Here is an 18,172-nt window from a genome sequence, read left to right as displayed (position 1 = left end):
CTCACATAGAACTATCATAATATAGAACCATCCTCACATAGAACCATCATAATATAGAACCATCCTCACATAGAACCATTATAATATAGAACCATCCTCACATAGAACCATCATTATATAGAACCATCCTCACACAAAACCATCATTATATAGAACCATCCTCACATAGAATCATTATATAGAACCATCCTCACATAGAATCATTATATAGAACCATCCTCACACAAAACCATCATTATATAGAACCATCCTCACACAAAACCATCATTATATAGAACCATCCTCACACAAAACCATCATTATATAGAACCATCCTCACATAGAATCATTATATAGAACCATCCTCACATAGAATCATTATATAGAACCATCCTCACATAGAATCATTATATAGAACCATCCTCACATAGAATCATTATATAGAACCATCCTCACATAGAATCATACTCACACACTGTGCACTACTGCTTCAAAGGGTTCCATCCGACCTGAGAAACCAAAACCATCCCTTCTGTTTCCAAACTTTATTATCTCCCTGTGCTTTCTCTCCTCCAGACTGGTCTTGCTGTTATAACTTTGGTATCATGCCAGTGTGTCAGTGGGCAATACAACATGAAAATAGAGACAGCCTACCTAATTTCTCATGAAATGTAACACTTAAATATGTACTGTTTAAAACTATTTAAAGAGTTCTATTTTTAAATATTTGTACAAATATATATATATATATATATATATGTATGTATATATATATATATATATATATATATATATATATATATATATATATATATATATATAATTTTAAACAGTAGTTAATATGAACACTCCAGGGCAAAAACCAAAAATCGCATAAAATGGTCTTTAAATGGTTTCGACAGCAAATTTCGAACACAAAGACATGTGTTTTATATCAAAATATTTAAATCTTTTCATGATTTTATCTTTGTTTACTTATTGTGTGTAATTGAATTTCCCAGTTTCCAGCTTTTCCCCCCACAATTCACTGCGGTTACGAGCGAGCAGCAGTGCATGTCTCAGCAGGGCTTTCTGTTAGGTCTTTTGTCTGGCCAGTGATTTGTTGTTAGGACCATTTCATTTTGGGTTTGGTCCATTTTTTTTGCCCAGGAGTGTAGATTCTCTTTTTGTAGATTTCATAAATGAAGGGACTGTTAAGATGATTATGAAATATTACTTTCAAAGACATGTGACCTCTGGACAAGGATCATTCCAGAATGTCTGTATGTATATAAGGGATTCATGGAAGTTAGGACTGTAAAATATTGCCTGTAAATAAATATTTAAAACAAGTAAAATTATGTAAACAGTTATTAATATATATATATATATATATATATATATATATATATATATATATATATATAATTTTTTAATTTTTTTTAATTTTTTTTATTTATTTATTTATTTATTTGTGGGTGTGTGTGTGGGTGTAAAACTGGGATTACCGATCTCTGAGTTGTAAAGGAGTGGATATAGTCACGAGCACATGCCTTGTAGAAGGGGTGGGTTAGATATAATGCTACTATTCATGATGAGCTGATTGGTATTACCGTTTAAAACATAATTTAAACATTTTTTTATTATTATAATTTAAAAAACAGTTAAATGTTTTGAACTACTGATTCTAAATATTTCAGGTTTTGACATTTTGTTTACACTTTTGACTGTATATAGGCCACCTGGCCATAACACTATAAACGTATACCTGCCTGAGTGTTTATCCAGTCCTTTTGGGCATATTTGTAGATGATTTAATACTCTTATGGAGATAGAAAGCAAGGCTTTGAAGGAAACTACAAAGGAGAATACTACAACATCAGTTCAGCCAGAGAGCTATTCATTATTACAGCGAGGGTGCATAATCATTTTAAGCTTAAACACAAAAGTGTTCTCAAACTTGGCATCACAAGGTCTGGTGGCGCAGCATGACTGAAGTTCACTATTCCCCCCAATCTTCCATCTTTTTTTTTCAGGTATGTGGGAAAAAATGAAAAGGGACTCTTATCTGTTCTTCACTGACACCACTTCCAAAATAAATGGAAAAACGTTACAACGAAAGAGACATGACTTATTGCTTTGGACTAGGGTTACTGATTCAGGTTTATTGCCTACGTGGGAGTTTCTTAACAGGGAGAACACAAACAGTCCCTGCATCGTCCCGCTAATAATTTCATGTCTTATCGGGCGCTTGTATGAGCCCAGCTCTGGCTGAACACGCCGTCCTGCACAGCTCTTTGAAGTGGGCTGCCTTTATGACAGACCTATCAGCACGTATCTGATGTCCTGCGAAGTGCTTTTTTTTCCAGCAGAGAACTTTGCACTGCCTGAGAACAACAGAAGGCAACAATCCCTGTTGAAGGTCCGAGCACAGGGACAATAGATCAGAGTGGAGGTGTAGAGGTCTCTCTAGCAGCAGGTGGAGGGGGACTTTTAAGCATGTATGCTCTACCCGTGGTCACACCAGAGGAGTTCCACATGGGTACCAGTGCTCCTATAACGGGCCTTCAGAGTACTGGAGGGTAGATCGGCAGTAGAGATCTAACTACAAAATTTTGCCATAAACGTCTGCTGCTAAAATGTACATTGATTTCTTTATTTTGACAACAAATGTTTTTCCTGCTTTTAGAAATTTCACAGCTTGTATGCCAGTCTGCTCACCATGATAAGTTGCAGACGCCATTTCATTTTTAAATAAAACAACTTTATCTTAATTGTTTTAATAGAAAAACTGTAATGGGAGAGCCTGAGTTTACCAAGTCAAGCCAGTCCACCACGAGGCATTCCAAAGACATAAGAGACACCCGCCGATTTATTTGAAGGCAGAAGTAATGATGTTGTTTCTGCAGCTAAGTCTCTTCAGCAAAGACAACTTGATGTTAATTACTTTGGACTTTGACACGTTAGCAGTGGAATTACTAAAAGCCAGTTTAAAAATGACTGAGTTGCCTGGGGTGACATGTTAGTTAATGATGCTCATTACGTTTTACTGCTGATTCAGGAATAATATTATGACGGTGTTATAACTGAAAAAAAAAAACACTGGAAAGCTTAGTTTCTGCACACTGAAAAATCAGTTCAAGAATCTAAATCAATCCATAAGTATTTATATAGCGCTTTTTACAGCAGATGTTGTCACAAAGCAGCTTTACAAATGTCCGAGTCCAAGCCCCCAGTGATCAAAGGACGACAATGGCGAGGAAGAACTCTGGCCTCCACTAGACCTCCGATCCGACCCATGAAGGACCTCGACAGCTCACTGCTCAGCGTGACTCACTTGTATGAGAAATAACAAATGTAACTTCCTTTCAGCTTTGTCATCATTCCTACAAGGTCAGTATGTGACTTGTGACTCTGAGGTTCATTTTTATCAAAGCTGACATTACAGTCGACCTGATTTTTTCAGGTCAAACTCAATTAGTGTCATAAACTCCAAGCTTCTGTTTCAGCCCACAGTGAGATGGATAGACCAATGGAGAGAGAGAGATGCTCTCAGTGACGTGTGTTGGCAATGACCCATCCTCTTATACACAGAGTCAAAGGTCAGACTGCAGGTCCTCCCACAGGTGGAGACGCAGCGTGCTCATTTAGAGTCACATGCAGAATTATTCATCTTAGGGACGATTCCCAGGAGCTGTCAGAATGAAATGATACTTTTCTGTTTATAACACTGTAACTGCTCACCTTTATTATTTCCTGTTTTAGAAACATACATTTACAATTTCCCTAAGCTGTTTACACGTTGTTCACATTTAGGGTTATGGTTGGGGTTAAGGTTAGGGTAAGAGTTGGGGTTAGGGTTAGGGTTAGGGTTTGAGTTGGGGTTAGGGTTATGGTTAGGGTTAAGGTTAGGGTTAGATTTGAGGTTAGGGTTAGGGTTAGGGTTGGGGTTAGGGTTAGAGTTGGGGTTAGGGTTATGGTTGGGGTTAGAGTTGGGGTTAGGGTTAGGGTTAGGGTTAAGGTTAGGGTTAGGGTTAGAGTTGGGGTTAGGGTTGGGGATATGGTTAGGGTTAAGGTTATGGTTAGAGTTGAGGTTAGGGTTAGAGTTGAGGTTAGGGTTAGGGTTAGAGTTGAGGTTAGGGTTGGGGTTAGGGTTGGGGTTAGGGTTAGAGTTGGGGTTAGGGTTAGGGTTGGGGTTAGGGTTAGGGTTAGAGTTGGGGTTGGGGTTGGGGTTATGGTTAGGATTGGGGTTAGGTTTGGAGTTAGGGTTGTTAGGGTTAGGGTTAGGGTTGGGGTTGGGGTTAGGGTTAGAGTTGGGCTTAGGGTTAGAGTTGGGGTTGGGGTTATAGTTAGAGTTGGGGTTAGGGTTAGGGTTAGAGTTGGGGTTGGGGTTATAGTTAGGGTTGGGGTTAGGTTGGGGGTTAGGGTTGTAGGGGCAGTAGTGTAGGAGGAGCTGGACTGGAGCAGTAGTGTTCGGAGAAAAGGAAGGGGCAGCATTGTAGGGGCAGAAACGTAAGAGCAGAAGGGCAGGGGCAGCAATCCAGGGAACTCTGTCCTGTTTTATCCACCTTGCATGCAAACTGGAAACTTTAGCTGGTTGCTCATTTATAATGAGGGAGCAGGACAGGGGCAATAGTGTAGGGTAGCAGGACTGGAGTAGTTGTGTAGGGGCAGAAGTGTAGGGGCAGTAGTGTAGGAGGCAGTAGTGTAGGGGCAGTCACTGTCAGTGATCCAGAGATGTCTGTCCTGTTTTTCCTTGACTGGGCTATCAAGTTCCATAATGATTTAGCTATTAGAATACACACACCACACCCACCCACTCATTCAGTCTCACACACACACACACACACACACACACACACACACACACACACACACACTCCTACAAATTTCTTTTCTATTGTTAGTCTTCAGGTCTTAAAAGTAAAAATTGTTTAAACACTGTTTTCTTTTCCCATTTAGTGGTGTTAAATCATTCACACACACAAGACTCAGTAAACAGTTATTTAGGAAGATGTTTTATTTCAAAGACACAATGTGTGTAATGTCTCTGGTATTTACAGCAATGTCTGTTTTTTTCTTACCAACAACAATGTTGTACTTTTATAACCGAACCAGTTCAGCACAAAATTTATCTCAAGTGCCATTGGATGTATCTTGTGTCTTATTACTGTAACATTAAGATCGTCAGGGGTGAAAATGCCGTGTGCAAATCAACATAAATACATCGCAAGCGGCACAATGTAGCTACTGAAACAGAAACCTGACTCATTGTTTTTTGACTCTCTACTGTAAATGTGTTTAGACTGCTTTGTAAAGTATCAGGCAAAAAAGAAACAGAATGCACTTAGAAACAGTCAATGGTCATCATCTGAACACGATACAGTAACACGAAGCAAAAGTTTCTTGTTTTGCAAACCTAAGACCTAAATGATTGTTATTGTCCTTGAATGAACGCCGCACGGACAAAAATAGTACTTACACATGTTTTTCGATGTCACCTCAACAGTAAATTACAGACATTTATGCAGATAGGGTTACGGCCAGACCTGCGGGGTGGAAGAGTGGACGCTGGCCTGTTGGGAAAGCCTAACCACAGCCCGTGACTAGTGAGGTCAGGGCCCGGGCGCGAAGGCTGATGAATGTCTTCTCATGAATTCACACCGATCGGTCAGCACCGGCGAAGCACAATAGCGTCTGTATGTCGACGTGAAGAAGAAGAAGAAGAAGAAGAAGAAGAAAAAAACAGCAAAAAACCCCCCCAAACAAACAGCAAAACACTGTGACATATTTACGACAAATTGTTTGGACTGTCTGAAATTGATCACATTAAACGTAGCATTTAAAGCGGAGCGTCACGACCAGGTCACGCCAGCACCGCTGGGTGCTTAGAAAACATTGCGACGTGCAAGGTACGGCTCTGCATGCGTGTAATGTACGTATGTGGATATTCAAACTGACATTATTATATGCAGGTACAGAACAATTACAGCTGTGTTCGCACGAATCTTGATCATTTGGTGTCTCGTAACTTTCTAAAGTAAGTACAGCTCTTGAACAGTTGCATGGTAATTGTTACAAGAAATTACATCTCAATAATAAAAATGATCAATAATAATAATCTTTGTCAATGTTAATAATAATAGCCTAGTGATATATATATATATATATATATATATATATATATATATATATATATATATATATATATAATTTTTTTTTTTTTTTGTTATACTAAAATATAAAAAATTATCATTTATGTAATTAACATATGGAAACCAGCTGTATGATGTCGATAGATTATCAAAAGTGACCTTTTAGTAATAATAAAAGTCTGGTAAGTGCAGTTGTAAAAGTGTTAATGGACAACTGCTCCCAGTACTCAGCAGTCATTTAAAAGCGTGGGAGCATCCCGTGGGAGCGTGTTTGGAGCATGCTGTCCCTGACGGACCGCAATAACGAAGCTTAACGAGTCCCCGCCGATTGGCTGCTGGTGCGGACGGACGGTAACGTTTCTTTGGTGCCACCTTGTGGCTCCAGGTTGAATAACACAGTCATAATTGAAGCGTGAAGCGTGTAGCCTGCCGTTCTCGCTACGGATTCGCAATGGCGTTTTCATATCAACCTTATTCTTGACCATACACGAATTGCCCTCCTGAAAAAGTTGAAGGACTCCCGAACCTTGAATTTCATGACAAGGAATAAATAAATAAGTAAGCAAACACGGAGTAAACATGTCCGTCCCGTGCGTGCAGGGGTGTTGTCATCCTGCTGCTCTCTGGGCCCGGGGTACGGGGGGACGTCCGAGGCTCTGTGAGGGCCCTCTGCTTTCTGGTACGGCCGGTCTCCGTATCTTCTCTGCCTCCGTCCGTCCGCACGGTCGCCGTCACTCAAAGCAGGTGGGACGCAAACAGCATGCACAGGGCGCACAGGCACACTCCAGTCGCCGTGACGACCACGTCAGTGGCTTCCTGCAGCCAGCGGCTGTTTTGGCTCTCGTGGGGTGGGTTACTCTGAACCTCTCCGTCAACCCCTGAGGGAACCGGTGAGCCTCCGTGGCGAGCTGCTGGGCGCAGTAAGATTCTCCCGGCACCCCCTATTGGTTGATCAGGTTGACTGCGTGACTGCTGTGAAGAGAAGTGAGCTAGAGAGAAACCAGTGAATGAATGAATGAATGAATGAATGAATAAATGAATAAATGAATTAACGATTTAATTAATGAGCAAGCAAAGGAATGAATCAGTCTAATAATGCTGGGCTTCAGTTTATAGTTACCTACACCATACACACACCATAACTGTCTGCTTTCCAAGTGAAAATAATGAACAAGTGTCCTTGTTAGCTAACTGTTAATAGTTTAATGTCTAACGCACTTGATGTTTTAAGCTCAGTACTAACACAGTGCTACAAAGTGTTACAGTGACATGGAATTCGTTCTTAGTTGTAGTGTTTTCTCACAGTACTCTAGCGTCTGTATGCAAAGCAACCGCGCGGATTAGGGAACCGAACCTACAGAGAGCGCTTTGCGCGAGGCCGGCCAGTAGCAGGGCAACGAAAGCCGTGAGCGCGAGGCTAGCCAGGGCCAGCTGCACGGTGCTGCGTGCGATGGCTCGCCACGCTCCTCCCAGACGGAGCCCAAGCAGGGCCAGGAAGCAGGGGCCGAGGTCGTCCTCCTTCCCCTCGAACCTCCTGCACCTGGAGAACGCAGCGGAAAACACGTGCATGCATGAATGTACACAACTTCCTTTCCGTGTTCGTTTTTTATGCTCGGACCAAAGGGTCAAAGAGTTCGAGTTAGAGGTTAGAGGTCAGACCTCAGCAGGAGTCTCTCCACCACGGCTCTCTTGTCCAGTTGGGTTTCGGGCTGAATCTGCATCTGTTCCAGGACACTGTCAGGGACGCTGTAGCCTGCCTGAGTTAGCACTGCCAGGTTGTACAGCCCCTACAGTACACACAGAACATCACACTGGAGTACATTTACTAATCTAGTACATTGGGCACAATGAGCTTTGCAATCTAGTGCATTTCTCATGAATAAATATGTATTCATAATGATATATTCATATGGGTAAATTAAAATATTTTCTCATGAATAAATATGTATTCAAATGATACAGTCACATGGGTAAATTAAAATATTTTCTCATGAATAAATATGTATTCATAATGATGTATTCACATGGGTAAATCAACATATTTTTCTTCACTGATTACGTTTTATGAGAAACCATTACATCTACTTTAGTTCTAAAACCCTTTCTGCCGTGCCTAAAATGCATATTTGATACTCTATTCAGCACTCAGTACAGAAGAAGCAGGTGTATTTCATCTGTGATGAGGTGAACTATTCAACTACCACAAGGTAGAGAGATGGGATTGTGTGCTACCTGAGGACTGCCCTGTAGCGCCGCCCTGCTGTACAGAGCTATAGCCTTTACCATATCACCCCCTGCACTGTAGTAATCGCCCATCTTTAGAAGACCTGAGAGAGAGAGAGAGAGAGAGAGAGACTTAGTGAATGCACAGGTATGTGGAGGCAAAGAGGGAGGGGAGATCAACCGTAGAGACCTACCAGCCTCGTGAGGGGCGTGGTTATGGGTGGAGTAGTTGTGATACCTCCAGTGGCAGGCGGAGGCATGCTGTAGCACCTGCCGTGGAGAGGGAACAGCGATGAACTGGAGAGTGTCATCATGGAAGTGGTTTTATTGGAAAGCAGCGAAAGGATGAGCGGAACAGGGCTGAACTGGTCAACAGTTATACGGGCTTTTCAGGGACTATTTGGGGTCGTCTGGTGACATTTGAATAACGCCTCATTCATCATTTCAAACTTTATATTCTAGGAGCATAAATACCAGAACACAGTGATCTGGTTAAGCCATTACAACTGTGGTTCATAAGATGGCTAATATGATTTACCTCACTAACGTAATGGCCAATATGAATTCAGGATTACCTCACAAAGGTACGCTGCATTGAACTGTGCCACTACAAGACCAGTCTCTGCTAGCATAGCATATTTCAGCAGGGCCTCATCCCTTTAGTGAAAAAAAACACACGCACACACACACACAGACACACACACACACACACACTTACAAAATTTACACAAAGGTCAAAATAAGTCAAACGAGTCAAAAACAGCATGTCACTCTGACTTCTTTGAAATATTGATTGCAAAATCCTGTGTGATAGCAGAAGTAATGAGGTTTGTTTAACTGAAATACAGAAACCCATCTTGCTGTAGTAAGTAGAAAAGGACAGAAGAATAAGAAAATCAAAATGAAAGGAGGAGAGGAAGAAAAGTGGATGGACGGATGGATGGATGGACGGACAGATGTGTCTCTTACAATGATCCCTGTTGATAAGCTTTGAGAGCTTCTCGGATGGTGAAGCCCAGGTGCCCATTCTTCTCACTAACCATCTTCAATAGGCTGTGGAAATACCCAGGACAAAATTAGAACCAGAACTCGATCCAGGACGAAACTAGAACCAGAACTCAATCCAGGACGAAACTAGAACCAGAACTCAATCCAAAAGAAAACCCAGAACTAAACTAAGTCAGACAAACCAAGTCAAAAGCAATGTGGAATGAACAGTATTTACAGTGCTAAAGAAATTCTTGGTAGGTTAAGGTGATTTACATGTGTTGACTTTACGTTTCTTAAAACCAATAAATACAAGCTAAATCGACGATTCATTTCTCCCAGCTGACACAGGAGAACGTGACTCAGTGGTTCATTCATTTCATCGCTTCGTTTTGTCCCTGCGTGGAGGTTAAGGCGTGGCGCCCTGGTGGGGAAACGTACACCACAGCTTTGGCGGGGTCCCTGGCCAGTCCGGCCAGACTGCCCCTGGCTAGCTGCGCTGCTGCTTCTACCGCCCCTTCCACATGACCCTGCTCGCCCGCTGACAGGAAGCACTGAAACGCGGCCGTCTGAAACACACAGCACGCTGAGGCTGACACTGCAGGTGTGTGCATGCATGAATGCAAACGTGCACACATACGCGCGCACGCACGCAAACACACACATACGCACAAACACAGCTGAAATGGGCAGCTTTGCAAACTGCTAAATGGTTTATTAATTGATTCAGACTAATTTCAGTAGTTTCAGATCAATGTCAGATACCCTTTATTAGACTAACACATTTAGAAAATTCTGATAGAGTTATTGGAAACCAGAACCATTTTCATGCGTCTTAACTTCAACTGTTGTCATTTGTAATATCATTCATATAGGTTGAGCTTGTCTCTACCTCATTCGTGCTGGGCATGTCCGGGTTGGCCCCGTTCAGGTGATACACACCCAGGTTGAAGATCGCATCCCGGCTGCCGTTGCGGGCAGCCAACTGGAAATAACGCACGGCTTTCCTGTCATCCTGTCCAGCCGCGCTGTAGTACCAGCCCAGACCGTTCAGAGCATCCACAGAGCCCTGAGAACGGTATGCTGAGGTTAATACACCTCACACTCATGCACACACACACCCGCCACAGACACACATGCGCCAGCTGTCAGTTTGAAACCAGGCCAGTGGTTCTATGACACCAGCTCACGCACATACGCAGACAGGCACGCACACACACGCACGCGCACACACACACACACACACACACACACACACACACACACACTCACCATGTCAGCTGCCTTCTTTAAGAGCTTCAGTCCCAGGGTTTGATTCTTCTTCATTCCAGTGCCCTGATGAACACCACCCAAGGCTTCAGAGAAGAGTCACACACTGCTCACAGAGCTCATAATCTGTCTTCCTCAGTCTCTGCCTAGCTCCGTGTTTTCTAGCACACACACCGCTGTGATTTGTTTTAAAACGTCATCTTACTGCTTTTACATGGTTAGTTTTTACTTTGATTTATATATAACAGGGGCTTCTATATAAAGGAATATAGCTGCACAGACTCTCTGTATTGAACCGGGTGTGTGGTTCCGTAATGCCGGCCGTCAGCGTGAAACCGAGCCTATCGTCTCTCGGTGGGTGTGGCCTGACCGACCTTCAGCAGCAGGATGCCGTAGTCGTACATGGCTGCTGCGTCGCTCATCTGCAGTGCGCTCTGGGCGTACCACCTCAGAGCCGCGCTGATGTCCTTCCTCACGCCGTTACTGCCCCAGAACAGCATCCGTGCTAGCGTTTTCTACCACACACACGCGCACGCACAACCAGCAGCAACGGCCTTGCTGAAGCTCTGAACAAAAACACAAAGCCTAACAGGCTCTAAGTGATATAAAGGTCGGGGTTACTGGACTTTTCCCAGCCTAGCTGAGGCGCTTGGTGGGGTCAGGGTGGGGTCGGCGGAGGTACCTGGGCCTCCAAGTCCCCGCCCTCGGCCTGGAGCCTGAGGAACTGCACAAGGTCTCCCTCCTCTCCCGTCTGTGTCTGCAGCTCGGCAGCGTGGGTTAGGTGCACGTGCTCGGTCAGGGATTGCTGCGGACGGGAGAGGCGCACGGATCAGGCGCGGTGGGAATCACACTGCCCCGTCGTCCCCGACCGCGTGCGAACGTTTTTTAAATTTGCCAATTTCTTTTTCTGCTGTTGTCCCAAAATGGTGTGCAAGTAACAAGTACCTACACGTCAGTGTAGGGAAGTGTAGCGAGCTCCACCGATGTCACCGAAATACAGTAAAGACTCCATACAGAGACCTCAGGAGATGTTTACAGTTAAATAATGGTGGACACTTACCCTCTGAATCTTGAGGACCAGTACACTAATCAATAAACAGAATCCATAGCAACAGGACAAGATCTGCTGAACTGAAACTCTGTCTCTAATAACACTGCTGTTAAATACTGTTTGGCTTTGCAATGCTGCCTATACTAACTAAAGCCCCCCACGTGGACGTGCGTGCATTTGGGGTCTGTTCTTTAACAACGACTAAACTGCTGCCCATTTAAAAACGCTAAATTTGACCTTCTGTGTCTTTGATGCAGCTTTATAACTATATTAATATACATAAATGTATTATTTAAGTTATTGTAACTTAAACATTTACAATGTATTCAAACAGACATTTACATGATTGCAAGCAAGGCTAATCTATGCCAGAATGTGTGTATTTATGCAAATGATATGCAAATGATATGGCATGACTGCGTTGAGAGGCTATAGGCCCCAGTTTTGCCTTTCAGAAACATCTGCTGTGGTATCAGAGTCAGTGTCGGGGCACGCAAATGATTCATTTCAGCTGTTTCAAATACCCTGTACTATTTATTTACTAGACTGACACATTTAGAAAGTAAAAACTTTTTCCTTCATCCCATCCCAATAATTATAAGCAAACCCCAAAATAAAAGTGAATAAATCAAATAACACCCCCCGCCCGATCAAAACGTGCGCAAAACAGGAAAGAACTTGTCACCTCGGAGTCGTGGACCTGGTCGCGGTCCGTGCTGGTCTGCTGGCCCACGTTGGCGTAGTAACCGTAGGCCACGTCCTGGTCCTCGGGGAAGCCGTCGAGACCCTGCATGTGCTTATAGCCCAGGTGAAGCAGGTCTAGGCGGTTGTCCCCTGCACCACCCATCAGGCTGTGCACGTGACCCTGTGTGGCACAGGAGTCAAAGGTCAAAAATCTCCTCTCACCAAAATTTAGGCCCCGGGGTGCAGTGATGCGTCTGTCACGTATGCGCCCGGGCCCCTACCTGCTCCTGGTCCGCGGGCAGCCCGATGCCAGCCAGGTGCAGGGCAGCAAGCATGACAGAGGCCTGCTGGTGCCCCCAGCAGGAGCAGAGCCGCAGCAGGTCTACGGGGGAAGGCCCCGCCCCCGGCCCGCCCGCCGTAGACAAGCTCTTCGTTGCAACCAGGAAGAGATGCTGGCTGAGGTGCAACGCTGCTCTCTCGCCGCTCCACCGGCCTGGAGGGGAAACGTCGGTTCTGTTGGTCAACAATCAACCGGCGCCAACGCATGCTGCAAAGAGCCTTTCTGATCCCTCTGACCCCTCAGATTTTTCATTCCGATCGTAAAACAAAAGGAAGAGCGTGTAGTGTTACTGATATATGCAGCTATTTAAGTATGACGTACATACTAAAACTCCAGATACCTGAGGTCAGTTCTTCCTCGTGCGTTTTGAGAATCTGCAGTACGGCGGCGTGTTTCGCCTGCTGCTCCCAGGACCAGGCTTGCATGCACTTGGCCGGGGCAATCCTCCTCCACAACCCCTCGGAATATGCCTCGCACGAGTCTGGAAGCGCCAAGCAGAAACATGGCACCTTCGGCACCTGACCAACTCCTCCCAGTTTCTCCAGCACAGTAAATATCATCCAATTGCAATCGAGGCTACGTCTGATCTTAAAACTCTATACTTCGGTTGAGGAAACTGAGACAAACCACTAAAACAAGCCCTTAATGCTTTTAAAGGTTTTAAATACACAGGACTCGCTGTGAGCGGGTCTGGCAGTAGAGGGCGCTCTAGGCAGCGAACAGAAGTTCACCATTGGCAGGACGTGCTCTGCTCTCTCGTACAGCGCGTAGGTATCTGTCAGTGATCTCTCGCGTCTCTTCACACTCTCTGTGGACCCTGTCCAGTTCGCTCAGGGTCCTCGACGGAGAAAGGGGATTCACCACCTCGGGCAAACATGTCAGAATCCATTACAACGTGTGCATGTGACGGAGCGAAGCCACACTGCTTTAGGTTTTGGCTAGGCTCTTACCCACGCTAACTGAAAGTTCTATTTCTAATTGAGCAGCCAATCAATAAAGAATTTAGTTATATAGATGACACCACAATGAGCACAAAATTATCTAACGCGTACGTCTCAATATCCAGACAGAAAGGACTGTGCACCTCGAAAGATGTACATTGTTACCTTTTCGGATCCCAGACGGTAATATTTGATTGGTCCATAATACCCGTGGATCCCTGGCATGTAGACGTCGCCACCGATGGCGAAGTATCCTGAAGTGTCGTTGAGTATAACGCTGCTGCCGAACCTGGGACAAGGCGTGAAACGCTGTTTAACCGACTTTAGCACCTCAGAGCGCTTCCGGCGCAACGGCGTGAAGTCCCTGCACTCGCCACAAGCCAAAATTAGCCAGAGACTTTTTTCCTACTTATGGGAAACCAGCCTATCCAGGAACTCGTAATTCAAGGAAGTTAGTCAATGTGGCCGCATCCGAAACCTCATACCAAACAGTAGCCTTCTGCAGGGCTCTAAAAGTGGGCCCAGGCTGTACTGAGGAAAAATCACACAAATGAACGCAACAGAAACAGACTAAAAGCATATGCTCGTCCAACGTGCTGTGCGTGGACCTGAGGAATGGAAACTTTACACTGACATGTGAATATATCAGATTACAAACAACAGAAAAGAATAGTAATACTACTAATAAAAGTGCCATAAGTGTGTTATAAATGTCCTTACTCATAGAGGTGAGTTGTCTCTGCTACGCCCCCTGTAGGCTTCACATCTGTGATTACGAGTTTCACCTGGGCAATAAAAAACATCACAACACAACAGGGTTTGCGATATTTACTATAACTATATAGAATCGGTGAAATCTTGCACTGTATAGTATATATACAAAAAAGTGATGTCATGTGTTGGTAAGATTTGTGCAGGTCTACAAAGTAAAATCGATCTTGTCCCCACTGTGATGCACCCAGAGCAATAAATGTATATCTATTGTGTACATTTCAATCTCCCGTATTTAAGTTGAAAAGTTATGCCCACATTAGGCTAGTTATTGCTGCTTTGTGATCTGTCGTAAAAAGCGCTACATAAATATATATTTTTTTTATTTGATCACCAGACCAGCATTAGGTTTTCATAATAATTCATCAACGTGAGTCTTACGATTGCATGTTTGCTCCACATGTGGGCTCTATCTACACCTGAAATGTCTAGCAGATAAAGGCTGTTTTTTAATCTGTGGCAGGGTACCACTGAGGCGTGAATGAAGAGGTCCAGTCTGATCCAGGTCAGCAGAGGCAGGACGGTGTGGACTATGAAGGCCTCCTCCTCTCTGGAGACCAAACGTACCTGCACCACCAGTTTACCTTCAGAGCAGCACACACACACACACACACACACACACACACACACACACGCACGCATACACGCACGCGCACACACACACACGCACGACACACATGCGCGTGCCCACATGCACACACACACACACACACAGACACACACACACAATCAGACAAATATGTTTTAGGTAGGGTTTGGCGATGTTTCTCCTTTAAACTACATTCATCAGCATGACTGGGCTCTTCTATATCCAGGTTTTTGCCAGGATTGCAGGGGTACTTGTGTGTTTAGGAATGTCACTGGAACTAAGCTCAGTGGTAGCTCAGTGGTTAAGGTACTTGACTTGTAATCGGAAGGTTGCTTGTAAAAACACTGGCCACTGTTCTATTGCCCTGCAACAGCAGAGTTGGCCACCCCTGACTGAGGTGTCCTCATTTCGTTTCCTGACAAGCAAGCCGGAAAAGAGAAGAAAAACAAACCGGAACAGAGATGGGCTGATCCGCATGCTCCGCTGTAAACATCAGCTTCAGCAGGGCAAAGTTTCCCTGTGACATCAGACCTGTGCTGCCGTAAATTCTCTCCCAGGCACACCTTCCTGCAGCCACACCCCCCCCCACCCCCCGCCTGCGTCCAATCAGGATGGGGGCTCCTTGCAGCCAACTGTCCGAGCGTGCTCACTCACCTGACTTGTTTAGCATCAAGAGCGGCGCTCCGTAGGTCCTGTGCTCGGTGACGTGCCTGACGATTCCGCACAACTTTTGTCCGCACTGGTTCAGCAGGTACAACCACACCGACAGGGTCACTCTGCACAGTCACGGGGACAGGTGAGCCTTTCCCCACGACACCGCACGCGGCCGTTCAGGATTTGCAGATGCTATCGGGAAGCTCTGTAAATCGCTTTAAGCCGACGACGCGACTCTCTGGTAGCAGTGTGTGTGTGCTGAGCAGCTGCTCCTTACAGTAATGTTTCTTGCCAAATGCTACGCCCCAAAAAAAATACTGACAACACCCTGTACAGCTCTGCCACACAAAAACCAAGGCTTTCGGTGCGAACATATCATAGTTCCTGCATTACACATCCTAAATGCACCGTGGGGCAGACTGAATGGGCAATGATAGAGAAAGCCAGGTGCACAAGGCAGCAGTGTGCTGGCTCTGTGTGCAAGTATGGGCTCACTGACCTGGACTGCGGTGCACCACTGAGACAGAGACTCCCCAGCTCAGCGCAGGTGAAGGCGGTCAGTGTGCGGATCACTCCATAGCGCTCCCCGGTGCTGGCAAAGGGGAACGCTAGCAGATCCACAACAGCTGTGCAAAAAAAACCACAGTTGGGTTTCCCAGCATTAGTGCACACTGCCAAGGGCTCCAAATAACAGAGGAAATGTGTTGGAAGGCATTGGCATTTCTGAAATATTAGCTCAAACTGTCACTTTTTGCTTGTAACTGAGTTATTTGAATTGCTTGCAATTCATTGAAATTACACTGGAAACTCACCTGAGTCATGTGAACACTGCTCTATTCTGTCTTTGGTCAGATTCCACAACAGCTCCGCCCCCCATGCCACTGATCTGGTCTGCGGTTGGCCAGACCGCTCGGAGAGCGGGACCACCCGCAGGACTTTAAACGTCCCCACCAAGGACTGGCGATATCCTGCGACTCCATTGCGACTGCCGTTGCCTTCGTGCACGTCCAGGTGGACCAGCCATGCCCTCAGCATTGCATCGTGGACCTCCACGGGCCGCCTAACGAAGAAATCTCTCCTGTACACCACGGCGGGAGGGAGAGTCAGCTGGACCCGCCTAGTTCTTGCTTTTCCAAATCTCCCGAGCTGCGTCCACGTTCTCCTGAAGGTCACCTGTCCGGCGGTCTGCGGCGTGGAGACGACGGCCTCGAGCGTGACTCTGCAGGACCTGGTGCACCTGTACCTCACCTGCACGCTGGAGGTGACTGCCACGGTGTCAGGGGCCACGTCAAAGCGCACAAAGTCACCATGGCGGCTCTTGTCCACAGAGGGGGGTGACGGGTCGGTGGTGTGTGTTGAGAAATCGCCTTGCACCTTAGGGATAACAGAGACTCACTGCAATCAAAAACTCTGAGCTGAAATAGACTGAGATAAACCTTAATCCGGGTTTTATGGCATGTAAATTGCTGCTCTTTCCCTCACTACAACTGATTGGCTGCGACCATAAAAACAAACAAACAAACAAACAAACAAACACCACCACCAGTAACTGGAATATGCGCTAAAAGAAACTCAAAATAAAAAAAATACAAAAGTCTGTAACATTCAATTGTTCATTTTTTCCTCTGGTAAACTAATTTAGTACTTATTGTAGGGTATTGTTTATGTTGTTTAACAAACTCTAGCACTTATTGTTTATAGCACTTATCATTAAGATAGACCTTATGTATTTTGCACTTCTAGGTATCAGCACTGATCCCAGTATTCTACAGTATTCTAGTTCATTGGTATGTTGAACTCTAACCTACTGTACTGTACTAGGACATATTCTATGAGTAAATGACAAACCACTTTTGTAAGTCGTTTTGGATAAGAGCGTCTGCTAAATGCCGTAAATGTAAATGTAAATGTAAATGTAAATGTAAACTTTTCTTGAGTTGGAACCGTTTCATCCATAAACCGCTTTGCTGGAGCATACCGCCTCAGAGTGTTTAGATTGGTTTTCCATTGTAGCTTATTTGCTTTTACTTCTTTAGTTACCGTTTCGTGAAAAGCTACTTATTAAAACGGTGGTCCTGGCGTCTGTGGACAAGCCGCCTACGTCTCCCTCTACAGAAGCAACCGGTAGCGCATCACGTCCATCATGTGCAAGTGGAAATCATGTCCAAACAACTTGTCTTCATTGAAGCGAAAGCGCAAAATGAAAGCAAGGCGTAACCCGAAACCCCCCGCAACACCTGCAAGCGACCGTATTTAGTTGATGTCTTACCGCTGAAATGATTGCAGTGTAAATCGCGGCTTTAATGACGAGGCTGGAACTCGAACAGACTTTCATACTGTCGCACAAAACGTTTAAGTGCGTTTAAGTGTCGCGTTTTCCCAACGCTGCTCGCCGGCCAAGACGTCGCCGCAGGTTCACAGTCACGCTCGGCAGCGTTTTGCTGGTGCCGCCAAGCTTCCGCGTGCAGAAGGCGGGGGGGCGGGGGGGATGCAAGCTGCTCCTGTCGCGCGCCTTTACTTTCGGGTCACGCCCCGGGTGCGCCCATGCGC

General features: G+C 45.2%; 1 protein-coding gene across 3 annotated transcripts; it reads right to left on the bottom strand.

Annotated features, from left to right (window-relative positions):
• Positions 1-6,185: 6,185 nt before the first annotated feature.
• LOC113570305 (protein sel-1 homolog 3) lies at positions 6,186-18,035 on the bottom strand. 3 transcript variants are annotated; one of them, XM_026998623.2, is made up of 23 exons: positions 17,892-18,035; positions 16,435-16,996; positions 16,122-16,248; positions 15,623-15,744; positions 14,848-14,963; positions 14,329-14,393; positions 13,774-13,897; positions 13,399-13,531; positions 13,008-13,148; positions 12,609-12,820; positions 12,329-12,508; positions 11,275-11,397; positions 10,967-11,107; positions 10,596-10,658; positions 10,216-10,392; positions 9,765-9,892; positions 9,306-9,389; positions 8,912-8,993; positions 8,531-8,606; positions 8,346-8,440; positions 7,773-7,900; positions 7,472-7,653; positions 6,186-7,102 (listed from the first exon to the last, which is right to left on the bottom strand). In XM_026998623.2, the coding sequence occupies exons 1-23, from the start codon at positions 17,955-17,957 to the stop codon at positions 6,849-6,851; spliced, it is 3,381 nt and encodes a 1,126-aa protein (XP_026854424.2). In that variant the 5' UTR covers positions 17,958-18,035; the 3' UTR covers positions 6,186-6,848. The 3 variants fall into 3 exon arrangements, with proteins under 3 accessions (XP_026854424.2, XP_026854425.2, XP_026854427.2); XM_026998624.2 differs by having other exon boundaries at positions 8,397-8,440; XM_026998626.2 differs by having other exon boundaries at positions 6,981-7,102; positions 7,468-7,653.
• Between the last annotated feature and the right edge of the window lie 137 nt (positions 18,036-18,172).

The sequence above is a fragment of the Electrophorus electricus genome, chromosome 22 (assembly GCF_013358815.1).
Source record: "Electrophorus electricus isolate fEleEle1 chromosome 22, fEleEle1.pri, whole genome shotgun sequence".
Taxonomy (NCBI): Eukaryota; Metazoa; Chordata; class Actinopteri; order Gymnotiformes; family Gymnotidae; genus Electrophorus; species Electrophorus electricus.
Note: the sequence above shows the minus strand (reverse complement) of the source record. Positions and strands in the feature narration are given on the sequence as shown.